The sequence below is a fragment of the Phyllobates terribilis genome, unplaced genomic scaffold (assembly GCF_046119375.1).
Source record: "Phyllobates terribilis strain yellow unplaced genomic scaffold, ASM4611937v1 Scaffold_1__5_contigs__length_1240528914, whole genome shotgun sequence".
Classification (NCBI taxonomy): Eukaryota; Metazoa; Chordata; class Amphibia; order Anura; family Dendrobatidae; genus Phyllobates; species Phyllobates terribilis.
In genome coordinates, this window is record NW_027362761.1 from 854,521,601 (window position 1) to 854,541,952 (window position 20,352).

Below are 20,352 nucleotides of genomic sequence, written 5' to 3' on the forward strand. Positions count from 1 at the left end.
GGGCTGCCCCCATCCACCAGCTGCCTATTTGTACCTGGCCGGACACAACAATATAGGGAAGCCCTTTTTTTCTTAATTATTTCATGAATTTCATGAAATAATTAAAAAAAATTGAAGTGGGGCTTCGCACTATATTTGTGTCCAGCCAGGTACAGCAGGCAGGAACGGGCTGCCCCCATCCACCAGCTGCCTATTTGTACCTGGCCGGACACAACAATATAGGGAAGCCCTTTTTTTCTTAATTATTTCATGAATTTCATGAAATAATTAAAAAAAATTGAAGTGGGGCTTCGCACTATATTTGTGTCCAGCCAGGTACAGCAGGCAGGAACGGGCTGCCCCCAACCACCAGCTGCCTATTTGTACCTGGCCGGACACAACAATATAGGGAAGGCCTTTTTTTCTTAATTATTTCATGAATTTCATGAAATAATTAAAAAAAAAGTACGTGGGGCTTCGCCCTATTTTTGTGTCCAGCCAGGTACAACTAGGCAGCTGGGGGCTGGAATCTGCAGCGCAGGGAGACCCAAGCTTTCTGGGCCCCCCCCCCGCTACAAATTGCAGTCCGCAGCCACCCCGGAAAATGGCGCGTTCATAGAAGCGCCATCTTCTGGCGCTGTACCCAACTCATCCAGGGCCCTGGTGCGGTGGCTCACTGGGTAATAAAGGGGTTAGGGCCAGCTTGGTATTATCAGCTGGCCCCAAGCCCAAAATTCATGGGGTCACGCCAGTATTAGACATGACCACCATGAATTTCTAGTAAAGTATTTAAAAAAAACACAACACCCAGAATAAAGTCCTTTAATTGAAATAAAGACACAATTCTTTATTGTTCTAAATTAAACCATACTTACCATCACACCCATTCCAGCTGAAGCCAACGATCTCCTGCAATAAAAGAAAAATAATAAACCAACCTCATCCTTACCTTTCCATGGTTCCCACGACAGCTTCAGCTCTGCTACATCGAGATGACTGGCTGGACCGCAGCAGAACGCTGCCATCCAGTCTGTCATCCCGCAGACACTGAGAAGCGCAGGCATGCTTGCGCTCCTCACTGTCTCGCTGTGACGGCATCCAGATGAGCCGAGGTCATGTCCAATGAACTCGGCTCACCTCATGCACGTCACTGACAGCGTGGGAAAATTCTCACGCTGAAGTGCTGAGTGCAGGAGAATTCTCCCACGCTGTCAGTGATGTGCAAGAGGTGAGCTCATGTCCAATGAACTCAGCTCACCTCCTGCACGTCACTGACAGCGTGGGAAAATTCTCCTGCAATCAGCGCTTCAGCGTGAGAATTTTCCCACGCTGTCAGTGACGTGCATGAGGTGAGCCGAGTTCATTGGACATGAACTCGGCTCATCTGGATGTCGTCACAGAGAGACGCTGAGCAGCGCAAGCAAGCCTGCGCTTCTCAGTGTCTGCGGGATGACAGGCTGGATGGCAGCGTTCTGCTGCGGTCCAGCCTGTCATCTCGATGTAGCAGAGCTGAAGCTGTCGTGGGAACCATGGAAAGGTAAGGATGAGGTTGCTTTATTATTTTTCTTTTATTGCAGGAGATCGTTGGCTTCAGCTGGAATGGGCGTGATGGTAAGTATGGTTTAATTTAGAACAATAAAGGATTGTGTCTTTATTTCAATTAAAGGACTTTATTCTGGGTGTTTGTGTTTTTTTTAACTTTGACTATGGGGTTAGTAATGGGGGTGTCTTATAGACGCCTCTCCATTACTAACCTGGGCTTGATGTCAGCTGGCATTATAAGCTGACATCAACCCCAACCCTATTACCCCCTGCCACCGCACCAGGGCAGCGTGGAAGAGCGAGGCTAAGTGCCAGAATTGGCGCATCCTATGAATGCGCCATTTCTGGGGCGGCTGACGGCTGGTGTTTCTAGCCTGGGAGGGGGCCAATATTCATGGCTCCCTTCCTGGGCTATTAATATCAGCCCCCAGCTGTCTGCCTAGCCTTTGCTAGCTATTAAATTAGGGGGGACCCCACGTCATTTTTTTTGGGGGGTCCCCCATTTTAATAGCTAGTAAAGGCTATGTATTCAGCTGGGGGCTGATATTAGTAGCCTGGGAAGCTCCGTGGGTATTACCCCCTTCCCAGGCTTCAAACATCTGCCCCAGCCGTCTGCTTAACCTCCGCTAGAGCCTAAAATTAAGGGGAACCCCACGCCAATTTTTTTAATAATAAATCCTTTATTTTAATACTAAATGACAAGTACAGTAACCAACACTATCACTGTACTTCATATATATGTGACTGACATGTTTCTATCTATCTAATCTATGTGTGATGCTCTATCTTTCTGTTCTAAATTGTCGGGTACCGCTGCTGAATTGCCGGCCGGCTTTTTTAAAGAGACAGTGCATGAAAACACTATTATTTTTTTAAATAAATCCTTTACACTAAATGACAAGTACAGTAAGCAACACTATCACTGTACTTATTATATATGTGACTGACATGTTTCTATCTATCTAATCTATGTGTGAAGCTCTATTCTTTCTGTTCTAAATTGTCGGGTACAGATGCTGAATTGCCGGCCGGCTTTTTTAAAGAGACGGTGCATGAAAACACTAATATTTTTTTTAATAAATCCTTTACACTAAATGACAAGTGCAGTAACCAACACTGTCACTGTGCTTCTTATATGTGTGACTGACATGTTTCTATCTATCTAATCTATGTGTGATGCTCTATTCCTTCTTGTCTAAATTGTCGGGTACCGGTGTATGCCGCTGCTGAATTTGCCGGCCGGCTTTTTTAAAGAGAGTGTCTTCTGAGCAGTTTGTCAGCTTTTGGACACCTTTGCAGGTGTTTTCTATGTGTTTCTATGTGTTTTTGTTTGCCTGCCATTGGTTTTAACGGTGTTCGACGGTGTTCTAAGGTGTTCGACGAACAGTTCGACGAACAGTTCCTCGAACATCCCGGTGTTCGACGAACCGAACCGAACCCGAACACTACGGGGGTGGCTCAACACTAGTGGTTATCTGTCTCCTCCTACACTTCCTCCAGACCCTACTCAACAGACATGACCACATTCCCAACAGTCACAGGGTACAAGGTTGATTCCACACACCTCACTCATTCTACTCATACAAGGTAAGGCACTGCCAAACATTTATACTGCTTAAAAGCCTGTGGTACAAAAGCCATACAGTGGATGAGCTGCACTGTGCATCAAGTGGATACTCGCACATTGGCTGGTTCCCCATGAACTGCAGATGGAAATTGTTGTGAGCAACAATGACCAGAACATTCTGGCTGCCTTACAGTTGGGCAATGCAGCTCTTGCTGCTTACAATGGCACACATCCTGAATTTAGAAGTGCAACATTTCATTTACAAATATACCCAAATGAGGAGGTTGGTGGCTATGGCCAGGAAAGTATCAGCTGATTTCAACCATTATAACATGGCAAAGCACACCCTCCTGGCTTTGCAAAAAACAGAACGGTCTGCCAGAGTGGAAGATACCCAGGACAGTAGTCATGCTTCTTCAAGCCCTGGAACTTTGCAAACACACAGTGTTCCAGTCCATACGTGTTGTGCTATGAAGTTTGCTTTGCACTCACTTGTAGGCCGGAGGCCTCCACTGCATCCATGTCCTTAGCTCCTGGATTAGCCGCACACACATCAGGAGACACTCGGTTCACTTTAACAAGGTCAAATTTACTGGACAATTCAATTACATCAGTCTTTAACATGCAGTATTGGGCACAGTACCCTCAAGTTCCAGTTCCATCAACACAGTACATTTCAAACCTTCGCTTATGTTCAGCTCGGACTATCCTTATGCTTCATCCTCTTATCAGCTCCAGGGATTTCATGTCCGATCCCACAGCACTCCCGAGATCCGTTACATCTCCCTTTCGCGGTTCCACATCCAGCTTCCTTTGTGTGGAAAGGTTTAAGGCACACTCTTCAGTGTCTAGTTCGGGCTCTAGGGCCCGGACGTTACAGGAAGGTAGCTGCAGATTGGACTAGTGCGCAGGAGGCAGCCGGCATCAGAGCGTTTAAACAGACGTTCACCCACTGCAAGTAGGTCAGGATTTGATCCTGCTGATATCGTTGGTGGGTCATCTACTGAAACAACTCAGAGAGCAGAGGGGTATTGAAGTCAGCGAGGTCCATGGCCTGAGCAAACTGTCATGCTGGTGGGTGTGGAAACACTCTGCCACAGACCAGGTTTGCTCTGTAGGGGCATAACTAGGCAGCTACCTAGTCTTCACTGGAGCCTCTGATGGTGAGGTTAGACTTAGGCCGCAGGTAGCTGCCAGGTACCACTCCAGGGCAGTCCCCGATACTGCAGCAGCTGACTCCAGGGGTCAGGGACGCCGGTACGGAATCGGAGTGCCAGGCTGGACAGGATCTATATTACTGACAGTATGGACACTGGTGTTTTTCAGACGGAACAGGTTGAGATACTGGTGCTGGTTCTGACAGGATGGGTTCAAGATCAGGTTCGCGTACAGACTATATGGGTTCGGGTTCTGGATAGCAGAATGGGTTCAGAAACATGGGATCGACTCTGGTGCAGGGTCACAGAATGGATTCAGGATCAGGGACCTGATAACTATATAGTAAGCTGAAGATACACTAGGTACTGAAGTTTCTCAGGCACCTCCCTACAAGGAAGGGTGCCTTAAGTACCTAATGCTTCCCAGCAATAGACTGGGGACATTTCCAGACTATGCGCGCTGCCTCTTTAAGAAGTGCATGAGTGCACGCACCCTAAGTGCGTTTCTGGTAGACCTGTGTGATATGCATGGGCACTGTGACCTAGTTGTCGCAGTGGGAGCCGGAGCAGGAGAAGCCACAGAGCGGCCGTGGCAGTGAGTATGTTGATTTCCCTGCCGGGGGAGGAAGAATTCAGAGATGCCAGCATTACACCTGGTGTTCACCACTGTCAGAAATATTACTTCAGTCAGGGACTGGAGTACATTTCTGCCAATTTTTTTCTTTGTGAATTTGACAGGCGAGCTTAGCTACGAATCGTGTCCCACCCATGCCCCACCCATTATTGCGGAGTTGACGAGGAATGGTTTAACAATGCCAAAAGTTCCAAATTTCTTATGCAAATATTTTATGACATTTGAAGGTATTTTATGCATGTTTTACACATGCAGATTTTTAAGCGAACTCAACAGCCATATTTTCTACACTATGTGTGAACCCAGCAAAATACTCACAATGCACAAATCTTAATGATCAAGTACTTGTTGAACTACAAAATAAAGAGGAATTTCACATGACCAATGGTGGAAGACTGAACATAGAAAGACAATTAGAAATCATTTAAAAAATAATAATTTTGGTCTTTCTTCTTATTGGTTCTCCATCCATACAGGTGAATAACATGAATTTATCTCACTGCCTAATAAGTCATCATAATATCTAGCTAAACCCATTGATATCACAATAAAATGTTGTTTTATTTTGTAAATCAAACTCACATTTTATGTTGCACTTTGTTTCTAATTTGGTAAAAATCAGGTTTTATGATTTAGGAGTCTAAATACGCAACGGTGTGGTTTCTGACCATTCTTCCAGTGCCGAATCCTTACTAACCTCATATTAACTGATTTTCTGGCTTCCACAGTAGTACACGATCCCTTGGCGCAGCTTGGCATCAGTTTCTGGCTCTAGTCCCTTACTTCAGTTCTTTTATGAAGGCTATATTATCCATTATGCATTATACGAAAACTCGTTTTGACAGTTCCTATTACAACACTATAGCAGTTAAATGTGAGAGTGTAATTCACCATGCAATAAAAACTGCCAGTGCTACAAGCTGCAGCATAAATACCCATTTAAATGTCTCTTCAGCAAATCAAAGTGCTCTGGATTTGTTATCGTGTAAGCACAATAATAAGTGGCAAGTAAGAGTTAATGAAAAGCTTGGAAAAAATATCACACTTACTGATCTATATCATATTCTCCTGGGCCAGGTCCATCATGGTTTTCAAATTCAGTTCGCTTTCCTGAATACTTTGCAAAGTGCACACCTCGGTATTTCTGTGTTGCATACGTTTCTGCCTGTTGGTGAAATGGAACCAAAATATGAATCTGAATCTCTGTTTTATAGGACATCACGTTTAACACTTAAAGACTATGTCAAGGTGACCAGTAATACAAAGAACTAGAATCTTGTAAAGGTCTTCATGGCTCTTATCAGACTAGCATTTTTAGATTTCAATTAGGGGTTCTAGATTGCAATCAAAAATATCAAAAGGGTATCTAAAACCTGATGGACCCCATTAAAAGTCATTGGGGTTACATTGAGAAGTGTTTGAAAAAAGCCCAAAACGAAAAATGTGGATGGTCTTTTATAAAAAATAAAACTGAAATAAGTAAGTTTATAATTGACTTGCTTTTTTATCTGCTGTCATTCTCCTGGTGTGAGAGCTTTGATTTTAGATAAGGTACAGCTTGTTTTTGTAGAGCTAGGCCACTAGTGCCTGGCTTAGTGTGAACAGAAGAGGAGTCAACTCCAAATACAAGACAGCACTCTCCAGCCCATTGAATTCTATACAGCAGTAAGCTGCTCCCTCTCAGCTCCTGAAAAGCTGCTGTTATAAATCTTGCAAAATCACCAGCACACACCCACCTGCTCTTAGAGCTGGTCCTCTAATCACAGTTCCCACTTTCCTGAGCCATTTGCTTGTTTAAATGCACTTTTATCTCTATATGTAAATATAGTGATAACAGTCTACACTCCAGAACAAACCACTGATAGTTAAATGAGAAAGCAAGCAAAGATGTCTCCAGCAGGACCAGGGTTGTATATATCTTGTTAAAACTTCACTTTTAATTTCAAATTGTAAAAGCCAAGGATGAGTTACAAAATGAGCAATATAGCGGCTCTTAGGTACAGCACATTCCTAACTGATAGTTAAATGTGTTACAGCAGAATGTCTGCTGAACTTTATAATTCCACTAAACCTAACACTCTGCTGTTCATTAGAACTGTCACTCAAAGAGGAAAGCCCACCCTACCAGAAACCAAGAAATAAGGAGATCGCTAAATGGTGAGCTGCTCAAGAGACAACTTGTGAATAATTTTCATACATCCATGATTTTTTCATCACTAACAAACTTTCCTTCCTCGGCATCACCGAAACCTGGCTCACCTCCTCTGACACAGCCTCTCCAGCTCAACTTTCTTATGAATTCCATCTTTCCCATACCCCCCGCCCCAGCAGCAAGCATGGTGGAAGAGTTGGTTTTCTCCTGTCAGATAACTGCTCCTTCACCCAAAATCCCTCTGTTACTTTCCCTTCTTTTGAGATGTACTCTGTGCACATTTATTCCCCCTCCAACCTCCAACTATCGTCAGGGGTGACTTCCACATCCCCATTGACACTTCCATCTCAGCTGTCTCTAAGCTTCTACCTCGCTCAATGGTCTTCCGCAGCCACTCACAAAGAGGGCCACACACTGGACGTAATTTTCACCCGCCTCTGTTCCCTAACTCACATCTACCTCTTTCTGACCACAACTTACTTACATACTCTTCCCTCTCATCTCCAGGTGCACAATCCCCACTTCACAAACCTGCACACCCTCGCAGAAATCTCAAACACCTTGATCTACACTCACTCTCTGAATCCCTTCTCCCTCTTGCAGACATAAGTTCCTTACACAATGCAGATGCTACAGCCGCTTTATATAACACCACAACAGCTGCAGCTCTCGAATCAGTCGCCCCCCTCACACATACCAAAGCTCACACAATCAACAGGCAAACATGGCACACCAGCCTGACCAAAGAACTGAGGTGGGCTTCCAGGGTTGCTGAGCGGACATTGAAAAGATCCCATTCCAATGAGCACTTCATCAAATTCAAACAGCAAAACAAACCTACTTCTCATCTCTCATATAATCCCTGTCTCACAACCTAAACAGCTATTCAACACTTTCAGTTCTTTTCTCCATCCCCCAGATCTCCCTCTCTCTCCTCTCATCCCAGTTGAAGACTTTGCCCCAATCTTCAAGCAGAAACTTGATAACATCATACAAAGATTTGGCCTAAAGTTCCCACGGCCCCTCCTCGTAACTAGTCAACCCTCTTCCTCCAAAACTAGCTTCTCCACCATTACGGAAGATCAACTTTCCTTTCTACTCTCCAGATCACATCTCACCACCTGTGCACTTTAACTGATCCTGCCCCACCTCAACCCAAACCTCACCAGTCTTCATCCCAACCCTAACCCATCTCTTCAACCTGTCACTAACAACTGGTGTCTTCCCCTCATGCTTCGAACATGCCTTGATCACACCCATCCTCAAAAAGCCCTTGTTTTACCCATCTTCTTGGTCTAGCTATTGCCTCATATCAGTTCTCCCCTATGCCTCAAAACTAGTGGAACAACACTTCCATTTTGAACTGTCTTCCCACCTCTACCCCCACTCCCTCTTTGACCGTTTACAATCTGGCTTCCGGCCACATCATTCCACTGAAACTGCCCTGACTAAAGTCATCAATGACCTACTAACTGCCAAATCCAAGAAACACTACTCTGTCCTCCTCTTCCTGGACCTGTCCTCTGACTTCAACACGGTTGACCATTACCTCTTACTACAGATTCTCTCATCTCTTGGCATCACAGACTTGGCCCTATCTTGGATCTCTTCATACCTAACTGACCGGACATTCAGCATCTCCCACTCGTCTCCTATCTGTCGGTGTCCCCCAAGGTTCAGTTCTAGGACCCCTTCTCTTCTCAATCTACACCTTCGGCCTGGGACAGCTCTTAGAGTCAGTATCACCTCTATGCTGATGACACACAGATCTAACTCTCTGGGCCCGATATCACCTCCTTACTAACCAAAATCCCGCTATGTCTGTCCATTATTGTATTTTTCTTCTCTGCTAGATTTCTAAAACTTAACATGGGTAAAACAGAATTCATCATCTTTCCCCCATCTCACTCAACCTCCCCAACAGACCCATCCATCAAAGTCAATAGCTGCTCACTCTCCCCAGTCCTGCAAGCTCACTGCCTTGGGGTACCCCTTGACTCTCATTTTTCCTTCAAACCACATATCCAAGTCCTTTCCACTTCCTGCCGACTCCAACTCAAAAATATTTCCCGGATCCGCACATTCCTTAACCAAGAATCTGCAAAAACACTACTGCATGCTCTCATCATCCCCTGCCTCGATTACTGCAACCTCGTGCTTTATGGCCTCCCCTCTAACACTCTCGCACCCCTCCAATCTATCCTAAACTCTACTGCCTGACTAATCCACCTGTCCCACCGCTATTCCCCGGCCTCTCCTCTCTGTCAATCCCTTCACGGGCTCCCCATTACCCAGAGACTCCAGTTCAAAACCCTAACTATAGCATACAAAGCCATCCACAACCTGTCTCCTCCATACATCTATGACCTAGTCTCCCGATACTTACCTGCATGCAACCTCCGATCCTCACAAGATCTCCTTCTCTATTCCCCTCTTATCTCCTCTTCCCAGAATCGCATCTCCCGTGCATAACCCCTACTCTGGAGCTCTCTACCTCAACATATCAGACTCCCATCTACCATGGAAACCTTCAAAAGGAATCTGAAGACCTACCTCTTCTGACAAGCATACAACCTACAGTAACCCTCATTCCACCATACTGCTGCATAACCAGCTCTACCCTCACCTATTGTATCGTCACCCATCTCTTGTAGACTATGAGCCCTCATGGGAAGGGTCCTCTATCCTCCTGTACCAGTCAGTGACTTGTATAGTTAAAGATTATTGTACACTTTTTATTATGTATACACCTTTGTCACATGTAAAGTGCCATGGATTAAATTGCACTATAATAGTAATAATAAAGCTTTAAGGTCCATTTAGATGAGTCAATAATTGAGACTGAGCATTCGTTAGAAAGCTGATTTGCAAATTATTTGCAGATTATCAGTTTGTTTACACTTGCCAGCAATGACCTGGTGAACAAACAAAATGCTTGTCGGCCAGGTGATTGGATTATTAATGCTGGCATTAAAATCATCACTACCACCAGCACATCATCCTATGAAAGGTCTCCTTCACACTCCTGGTGATTCCTGTACAGGAAAAAACAGTACTGGTGGGATCTATGGTCCGTGTCTGCGTGCCATTCATGTGTACGTACAGTATGTGACATCCGTGTGGCATCCATGTGACATCCGTGTGTCCGTGTGCTGTCCGTATCCGTGTGTCCATGTGTTGTCAGTGTGCTTTCAGTGTGGCATCATCAGCCATGCAATCTAGATGAAGCAGAGTTTGTCCCTTTCTGGGACAAATGGATTATCGGCAGGCAGGTGAGGAATATGATGTTTTATTATTTTTAATTTTACAGTACTAAATGGAAAAAGAGGGTGGGTAGTGTGTGTTTCAAGTTAAAAACTTTACTCTGTGTCTTTATTACATTTGACTATGTGGTTAGTAATGGGGGCGTTTTCTAGATGCTTCTCCATTACTAACCACTGGGCTTGATGTCAGCGGCCATAAAACAGCTGACATCAACACCAACCCTATTACCCAACTTGCTACCGCACCAGGGCAAGTGGGAAGAGCGGAGGCTAAGCTCCAGAATTGGCGCATATTATGGATGGGCCATTTCTGGTGCCACTGAGGGCTGATGTTCTTAGACTGGGAGGGGGGCCAATATCCAATGGCCCCTTCCCTGACTATTAATATCAGCACACAGCTGTCTGTTTAGCCTTTGCTGGTTCAAAATTATAGGGGGACCCTACGTCATTTTTTCCTGGGGTCCCCCTTTAAACTAGCCAGTAAAGGCTAACTAAACAGCTGTGGGCTGTTATTAATAAACTGCGAACCTTCAGTGATATGGTCCCCTTTCCCAGATTAACATCAGCCCCAGCAGTCGGTTTTCCCTTTGCTGTTTATGAAAATTACGCTAGTAGTGCTAGAAGAGGCAATGCGATGTACACCGCTATGTGGAGAGAGTGCTGTATGTGGACACCGCAATGCCTCTTATAGCGCTATTTACACATTGTTCCCGAAGCAATCCGTAGATTGATGAAGGTCAACTTTATAGACTGAAATGTCTTGTATTTTGGATTGCTATCACAAAATAATAATCACGTTTTTTTGATTCACAAGTGAGTGCCAAACAGGCCCGGCGTCAGCACCCGGCGCACCTGGGCAAGTGCTGGGGCCCTGAGCAGGCAGGGGGCCCACTCGCCATCAGGCACCCCGGCGTGCTATGGGACCCATGAGTGGAGGAAAGCAGTACCAGCGTCTGCCCCTCCAACCCCCCGCCTTGCTCAGGGCCCCGGCACAATACTTACCTCTCCCCTTGCTTCCGCAGCAGGTCCTGTATCTTGCGCGGCTCCTGACTGTGATATCTCAGGTCAGAGGGCACGATGACGTCTTTCCACTGCGCCCTCTACTGAGCAGTCACAGCGCAGAGCGGGAAGACAGCGACGAGGCTGAGGAGTCCGGATCAGCGGCAGCGATGAGAGCAGCGGTAGCAGGTGAGGTATTTGATTTTTTTTTCATGTATGCAGGCATGGGGCATTATATGGTGCACCTGCATGGGGCATCATATGGGGCACCTGCATGGGGCATTATATGGGGGCCCAGGAGGCATGGGGCATTATATGGGGGCTCAGGAGACATGGGGTATTATATGGGGGCCCAGGAGGCATGAGGCATTATATGGGGGCCCAGGAGGCATGGAGCATTATATGGGGGCCCAGCCTGCATGAGCATTATATGGGGCCCAGCCTGAATGGGGCATTATATGGGGGCCCAGCCTGCATGGGGAATTATATGGGGGCACAGCTTGCATGGGGCATTATATGGGGGCACAGCCTGCATGGAGCATGATATGGGGGGCACAGCCTGCATGGGGCATTATTTGGGGGCACAGCCTGCATGGGGCATTATAAGGGGACCATTATTCTGTATGGAGCATTATATGGGGGCCAGTATTCTGTATGGAGCATTATATGAGGGCCAGCATTCTGTATGGAGCATTATAAAGGGGCCAGTACTCTGTATGCAGCATTATAAGGGGGCCAGTATTCGGTATGGAGCGTTATATTGGGGCCAGTATTCTGCATGAAGCATTTTATGGGGCCCATAATACTGTATGGAGGACTCAGTGGTGCCCATAATACTGTATGGAGGACTATATTGTCTGGTCTGCACTGTGCGCTGCGAGGATTCACCGGTTTCTGAGCTACTGTAGAATTTGCTATAGATATTACTCAAGTAATGTAAGAAGTAAGTCAAATCTTTGGCACTGTACCATATCTATATTTCTCTGCGGTATCTGTGCATCATGAATCGTGTATGTGTTAAAGGGGCCCACTGAAACTCTTCTGCCCAGGGCCCACAAAAACCTGGAGCTGGCCCCGGCACCAAATCTATATTTCATGCTTGTGTAAACACGCTATAAACAGGCTATAAAAACAGTCATCGATTGGTAAATCCATGGAAATGCACCCTTAAATAAAGTGAGGAAAAAAAGTATTTAGTAAACCACCAATTGTGCAAGTTCTCCCACTTAAAAAGATGAGAGAGGCCTGTAATTGATATCATAGGTAGACCTCAACTATGAGAGACAAAATGAGAAAACAAATCCTGAAAATCACATTGTCTGATTTGGAAAGAATTTTTTTCAAATTTTGATGGAAAATAAGTTGTAGCGTCGGCATCCCTGCCTCCTGCCAGGCAGGGACGCCGTTCCCCTCAACTCTCCGCTCCGTGCCCGGCGGCTTCCTCCCGCTCTGCTGGCAGCGCGCGCTGCTTCCCGGCCTCTGTGCTTAGGGCGAGCGCGCGCGCGCTCCCCCTCTCTTAAAGGGGCCGCGCGTGCCGTCCTAAGGAGTCCCCGGCCAATGGCCGGAGGACCTCATCATATATAAGGCACCTCCTCCAAAATGGAGGTGCCCGAGCAATGTTGTTGCAAAGCCTTTTAACTCTGCTTCAGCCCTCAGGTTCCTTTACCAGATACCTGCCAGTTACCTGCCAGACCTCTGCTTGATACCTACCAGATTCCTGTCTATCTGCTTGCATTCCTGCGGTCCGACAGTCTGCCTTCCAACACCTGTCAGTCTGTCTATGGATCTGCCCGCCCGCTCACCTGGGAGTGCTCACCTGCTACCTGCCTGCTAGCCTACCTGGAGGCTCTGCCGTCACTTGCCGTGACCACCTGCCTGTCCAGAGACTCTTGCCCGCTCACCTGGGAGCGCTCACCTGCTACCTGCCTGCTAGCCTACCTGGAGGCTCTGCCGTCACTTGCCGTGACCACCTGCCTGTCCAGAGACTCTTGCCTGCTCACCTGGGAGCGCTCACCTGCTACCTGCCTGCTAGCCTACCTGGAGGCTCTGCCGTCACTTGCCGTGACCACCTGCCTGTCCAGAGACTCTTGCCCGCTCACCTGGGAGCGCTCACCTGCTACCTGCCTGCTAGCCTATCTAGAGACTCTTTCCCTGCTGTCACTTGCCGTGAACACCTGCCTGTCTAGAGACTCTTACCCTGCTGTCACTTGCCGTGACCATCCGCCTGTCAAGAGACTGTCCCTGTCACTTGCCGTGACCTCCTGCCCTTCTACCCAGAGACTGTCCCTGTCACTTGCCATGACTACCTGCCCGCCTTCCCTGGGAGCCACCCGCTTCCTTACAAGGACTGCCCCTTTGTATAGTTGCTCTGAGGTTCCACCTCCCAGACCCGTTACAGTTTGCTCGGGCCATGGAACCCGGTGGCACCCAAGCTCCCTCGCTCTCGGACCTATGTCATGAACTTTCCCGTCAGAGGTCCCAACAGGAGTCTATCCTGAGCCACCTGCGTAGTGTTAACTCCCGCCTGGACACACTGACTACCTCTTCGGTACCTGCTTCCAGTCGCACGACTCCTACCCCGGCAGCGTCGCTGCCCATCAATTCCATGGCATCTCTTCCCGGTCCTCGCCTCACCGCCCCGCCTCGTTTTGGCGGAGATCCCGGTCAGGCACGGGGCTTCATTAACCTGTGCACTCTGTACTTCGAACTGTTGGCACACCAGTTTTCCACCGACCGAGCCAAAGTAGCCTTCATCATGTCCCATCTCACGGGGGAGGCGCTGGCTTGGCTAAATCCTCTATGGGAGAGAGGAGACCCCCTGGTGTCCAACCTGCCAGCCTTTCTCACGGCTTTCTGGAAGGTCTTCGACGAACCAGGACGGAGGACCTCATCCGCCTCATCTCTGCTACGCCTCCGCCAAGGAAGTCTCACCGTGGGCCAATATGCCATACGGTTCCGTACCCTTGCTTCGGAGCTTGCCTGGGATAACGACGCCCTGGTATCCGTCTTCTGGGAGGGTTTGTCCGGCCGTATTAAAGATGAACTCGCCGGTCGGGACATTCCTACCACTCTCGACGACTTAATTACACTTGCCACCCGGATTGACATCCGGTTCCAGGAGCGCACCAAAGAGGCCACCCATGAGAGGAGGTTTCCACGCCTTGCCCCTACCTTCCAGAGACCCGTCACTTCCTCCGTTACTCCCCCGGGGCACTCACCCGAGCCTATGCAGGTCGACCAGACCAAGATGGTCAAGACCCGTCAAGAATTACGTCGTGCTGAGGGGAGCTGCTTCTACTGTGGCAGTAAGGAGCACCGGATCCGTTCCTGCCAGGAGAGGTCGGGAAACGCCTGTGTCTAGGGTCACTCAGAGAGGTCGCACTAGACAGAAATAAACCCTCTCCATCTCTAATGCTGTCGGTCTCTATCATCTGCGGGGAGAACCGTTATTTTGAACTGGCTCAACTTGACTCTGGAGCTGCCGGAAATCTCATTTCTCAGGCCCTGGTAGAGAAATACCGCATTCCCACCAAACCTCTGGCTGTACCCTTATCTGTCGCCGCCGTGGATGGGGGCCTCTTACCACATCCCATCCAACTCATCACCGAATCCATAACTCTGCAGGTGGGAATGCTGCACTCTGAGAGCATCTTCTTCCATGTTCTGCCTGGACTCTCTCACGCCCTCTTGCTAGGCCTACCTTGGCTCCAGAGACATGCACCCGTGCTTGATTGGCAGACCGGAGAAGTTCTTCACTGGGGACAGGACTGCCATAAGACTTGTTTAGTTCCCATTCATCCTGCTCATCCTTCTCCTACCCCAGCCAATCTACCCGGCCTACCGGTTCCCTATTGGTCTTTTGCGGACGTCTTTAATAAAAGAGAAGCAGAGACATTACCCCCTCATAGACCATACGACTGCCCAATCGACCTGATGCCCGACGCTACTCCTCCCCGTGGGCGTATTTACCCTGGGGATTTATCCGGAAATCTACCTCCCCGGCGGGAGCAGGCTTCTTCTTCGTCAAAAAGAAGGACGGCTCACTCCGTCCCTGTATAGACTATAGAGGCCTTAACCAGATCACAGTGAAAAATAAATACCCCCTTCCGCTCATTCTTGAATTATTTGACCGTCTGAGGGGGGCTAGAATCTTCACCAAGCTGGACCTCCGTGGGGCGTATAATCTGGTCCGTATCCATCAGGGGGATGAATGGAAGACGGCATTCAACACCCGGGACTGCCACTATGAATACCTTGTAATACCCTTCGGTCTCTGTAACGCTCCCGCCGTCTTTCAAGAGTTGGTCAATGACATCTTCCGTGACCTTCTCTACTCCTGCGTGGTGGTGTACTGGACGACATCTTGGTCTTCTCTCCGGATCTTCTCACTCACCGGAGGGACGTTCGTCAGGTCCTGCTCAGGCTCAGGCAGAACCACCTCTACGCTAAATATGAGAAGTGCCTCTTTGAGCAGACCTCGCTTCCGTTTCTGGGCTACATAATCTCTCAGACCGGCCTACGAATGGATCCTGAGAAACTGTCTGGCATCCAGAAGTGGCCCCAACCAGAGGGGTTGAAGGCTATTCAGCGGTTCCTGGGCTTCGCCAACTACTACCGCCTCTTCATTCCGCACTTCTCTTCCCGGACTGCCCCTATCTCGACGCTCACCCGTAAGGGCGCTAATCCCAGAGAATGGCTGCCGAAGCAGAGGAGGCCTTCCTTTCCTTAAAACAAGCTTTTTCCTCCGCCCCTGTGCTGCATCATCTGGACGGCAACAAACAATTCTTCCTAGAAGTCGACGCTTCCTCCTCCGGAGCCGGAGCGGTACTTACCCAGAAGTCGTCTTCCGGAAGAATGGTAACCTGCGGCTTCTTCTCCAAACTCTTCTCCTCTTCTGAGCGCAATTATTCTATAGGAGACCGAGAATTGTTGGCCATTAAGCTGGCACTGGAGGAGTGGCATTACCTGCTCGAGGGGGGCTCTTCACCCGGTAATAATTTACACGGACCACAAGAACTTGGCTTACTTCCAGAGTGCCCAGAGACTTAACCCGCGCCAAGCCCGGTGGTCCTTGTTCTTCGCCCGCTTTAATTTCATTCTTCATTTTCGCCCGGCTGACAAAAACATCAAAGCTGATGCCTTGTCCCGATCGTTTTTGGTCTCTGATCTTGAGGAGGAGCCTAAACACATCATCGACCCCGCCAAAGTAATGCAGGTGGCCCCCGTAAATCTAAATCGTCTTCCACCCGGTAAGATGTTCGTAACTGTACCTGATCGTGAGAAGGTTCTACACTGGGGACATTCGTCCAAGCTAGCTGGCCACGCTGGTCAGAAAAAGACCCTCCAGCTTATTACCCAGCATTACTGGTGGCCTACCCTGCACAAGGACGTAATAGACTTTGTTTCAGCCTGTGTGTCCTGCGCCCGCAACAAGGTTCCGAGACATCTGCCAGCCGGCCGTCTCCTTCCTCTTCCTGTACCTGCTGCCCCATGGCAGCATATAGCTATGGACTTTATAACGGACCTCCCTGTCTCTGCCGGTTGTACGGTCATATGGGTGGTCGCTGACCGTTTTTCCAAAATGGCTCACTTTATTCCCCTGCTGGGTCTCCCGTCTGCATCAGAGTTAGCTAAAGACTTTATCCATCATGTCTTCCGTCTTCATGGTCTTCCTCTCCACATCGTATCCGACCGAGGGGTTCAGTTCACCTCTCGCTTTTGGCGAGTCATGTGTAAACTGCTGGGGGTCACCTTGGACTTTTCTTCTGCTTATCACCCACAGTCCAATGGCCAAGTAGAACGGATCAACCAAATTTTAACCAGTTTCCTCCGGCACTTTGTTAATGCTCACCATTCCGACTGGGTGGATCTTTTACCGCGGGCCGAATCTTCCTCCAAATCCCCGTTTTTGTAGTCTTCAGTCAGCACCCTCGGATCCCGTTTCCCGTCTCCACCTCGGTGGACAATCCGGCTGCGGAATCTCTCGTTAACGAATTTTCCTCCATTTGGGAAAGTACCAGATCCGCACTTCTTCAGTCATCCGAGCGGATGAAAAAACAGGCTGACAAAAGACGTCTGGATCCACCACAATTCCGTCCTGGAGATAAGGTCTGGCTCTCGTCCAAATATGTCCGGCTCAAGATTCCTTCCTACAAGTTACGGCCTCGGTTCATCGGCCCACTGGAAGTTATCAAACAAATCAACCCGGTGGCCTATAAATTGAAACTCCCGGCCAATTTGCGGATTCCTAACTCCTTCCATGTATCTCTACTCAAACCCGTGGTACTTAACTCTTTTTCCAAGTCTACAGGTATGCCTCCTGCTCCGGTTTCCGCTGAAAACGAGTTTGAGGTAGAGAACATTCTGGCCACCACAAGTGTAAGAGGAAAGTCCTTTTTTCTAGTGGATTGGAAGGGGTTTGGTCCTGAGGAGAGAACATGGGAGCCCCGGGAGAACATCCATGCCCCTCTCATCCTTCATAAATTTCTCTCTGGCCTAAAAAAGGGGGGGCCTAAAGGGGGGGGTACTGTAGTGTCGGCGTCCCTGCCTCCTGCCAGGCAGGGACGCTGTTCCCCTCACCTCTCTGCTCCGTGCCCGGCGGCTTCCTCCCGCTCTGCTGGCAGCGCGCGCTGATTCCCAGCCCCCGTGCTTAGGGCGCGCGCGCTCCCCCTCTCTTAAAGGGGCCGCGCGCGCCATCCTAAGGAGTCCCTGGCCAATGGCCGGAGGACCTCACCATATATAAGGCACCTCCTCCAAAATGGAGGTGCCCGAGCAATGTTGTTGCAAAGCCTTTCAACTCTGCTTCAGCCCTCAGGTTCCGTTACCAGATACCTGCCAGTTACCTGCCAGACCTCTGCTTGATACCTACCAGATTCCTGTCTATCTGCTTGCATTCCTGCGGTCCGACAGTCTGCCTTCCAACACCTGTCAGTCTGTCTATGGATCTGCCCGCCCGCTCACCTGGGAGAGCTCACCTGCTACCTGCCTGCTAGCCTACCTGGAGTCTCTGCCGTCACTTGCCGTGACCACCTGCCTGTCCAGAGACTCTTGCCCGCTCACCTGGGAGCGCTCACCTGCTACCTGCCTGCTAGCCTACCTGGAGGCTCTGCCGTCACTTGCCGTGACCACCTGCCTGTCCAGAGACTCTTGCCTGCTCACCTGGGAGCACTCACCTGCTACCTGACTGCTAGCCTACCTGGAGGCTCTGCCGTCACTTGCCGTGACCACCTGCCTGTCCAGAGACTCTTGCCCGCTCACCTGGGAGTGCTCACCTGCTAGCCTATCTAGAGACTCTTTCCCTGCTGTCACTTGCCGTGACCACCTGCCTGTCTAGAGACTCTTACCCTGCTGTCACTTGCCGTGACCATCCGCCTGTCAAGAGACTGTCCCTGTCACTTGCCGTGACCTCCTGCCCTTCTACCCAGAGACTGTCCCTGTCACTTGCCATGACTACCTGCCCGCCTTCCCTGGGAGCCACCCGCTTCCTTACAAGGACTGCCCCTTTGTATAGTTGCTCTGAGGTTCCACCTCCCAGACCCGTTACATAAGTATTTGGTCAATTACAAAAGTTCATCTCAATACTTTGTTATACTGTATATCCTTTGTTGGCACTGACCAAGATCAAACGTTTTCTGTAAGTCTTCACAAGATTGGCACACACTGTTGCTGGTATGTTGGACCATTCATCCATGCAGATGTTCCATTGTTTAGGCACATCAGGGGCTCCCAAACGCGACATGGCGTCCGCTAATTATTCAAGCAAATTTTACATTCAAAAAGTCAAATGGCGCTCCTTCTCATCCGAACCCTGCCGTGCGCCCAAACAGTGGTTTTCCCCCACATATGGGGTATTTGCGTGCTCAGGAGAAATTGCACAACAAATTTTGGGGTCCATTTTTCCTGTTACCTTTGCGCAAATAAAAAAAAAAAATGGGTCTAAAATTTAAATTTTTGTGAAAAAAAGTTAAATGCTCATTGTTTTCTTCTACATATCAAAAATTCCTGTGAAGCACCTGAAGGGTTAATAAACTTCTTTAATGTGGTTTTGAGCATCTTGAGGGGTGCAGTTTTTAGAATGGTGTCACTTTTGGGTATTTTCTGTCAAAAAGACCCCTCAAAGTCACTTCAAACAGGTTTTGTAAATTTTGTTGAAAAAATAAGAAATCGCTGGTCAACTTTTAACCCTTATAGCTTCCTAACAAAAATAAATTTTGGTTCCAAAATCACGTTGCAGTAAAGTAGACATGTGGGAAATGTTATTTATTAACTATTTTGTGTGACATATCTCTCTGATTTAAGGGCATGAAAATTCAAAGTTTGAAAATTGCAAAATATTCAAAATTTTCGCCAATTTTCTGATTTTTCCACAAAGTAACGCAAGTCATATCCGAGAAGTTTTACCACTATCAGGAAGTACAATATGTAATGAAACAAAATTCTCAGAATGAGTGGGATCCGTTGAAGCACTCCAGAGGTATTACCTCATAAAGTGTCAGTTGTTAGACAATATAAAAATTGGCCTGGTCATTAACGTGCAAACCACCTTCAGGGGTAAAGGGGTTAAAACCGCATGTACGGAAAAAAAAAACAGTCGGGAACAGGTGAAAATGGACTGGTGTTTTCAGCAAAGAAAACAAGCTGAGGTAGGAGTAGAACTGTCTAACACTACAGAGCTGAGTGTCTTATAAGTATCTTACAAGAAGTAAAATAATGACATTTATTGAATACTGTTTGATGCATAAATGGATGGTTGTGACCAATTTACTGTAAGAATTATAGTTGTTGTCTCTGAGATAACAAATGGGCATTCACTTTTTTCCCTTGTGATATGCTATTATTCTTTAGAATAACTTTTATTTGTTAATCTCAGCAATGGTTAAGTATAAGACAATAGAAAAAAATAAGTAGGGGGGTCAAACAACCGCATAATTAATCTCCATTAATGCCACCTAAGCCAATGACAAACAAGATGTATTTCCAGCCATTACCTCCATAATCATTTGGTTGCAAAAATAAAACTGCTTAGTCTGTTCCAATATATTGCAAGAATATAATATATC

General features: G+C 47.9%; 1 protein-coding gene across 1 annotated transcript in view; it reads right to left on the reverse strand.

Annotated features, from left to right (window-relative positions):
* STPG2 (sperm tail PG-rich repeat containing 2) overlaps positions 1-20,352 on the reverse strand; it is a 1,485,896-nt gene that overhangs the window by 1,260,794 nt on the left and 204,750 nt on the right. The window contains exon 6 of the mRNA XM_073638559.1: positions 5,929-6,044. Within this exon, the coding sequence (XP_073494660.1) occupies positions 5,929-6,044 (116 nt within the window). The remainder of the gene's footprint in view (positions 1-5,928; positions 6,045-20,352) is intronic.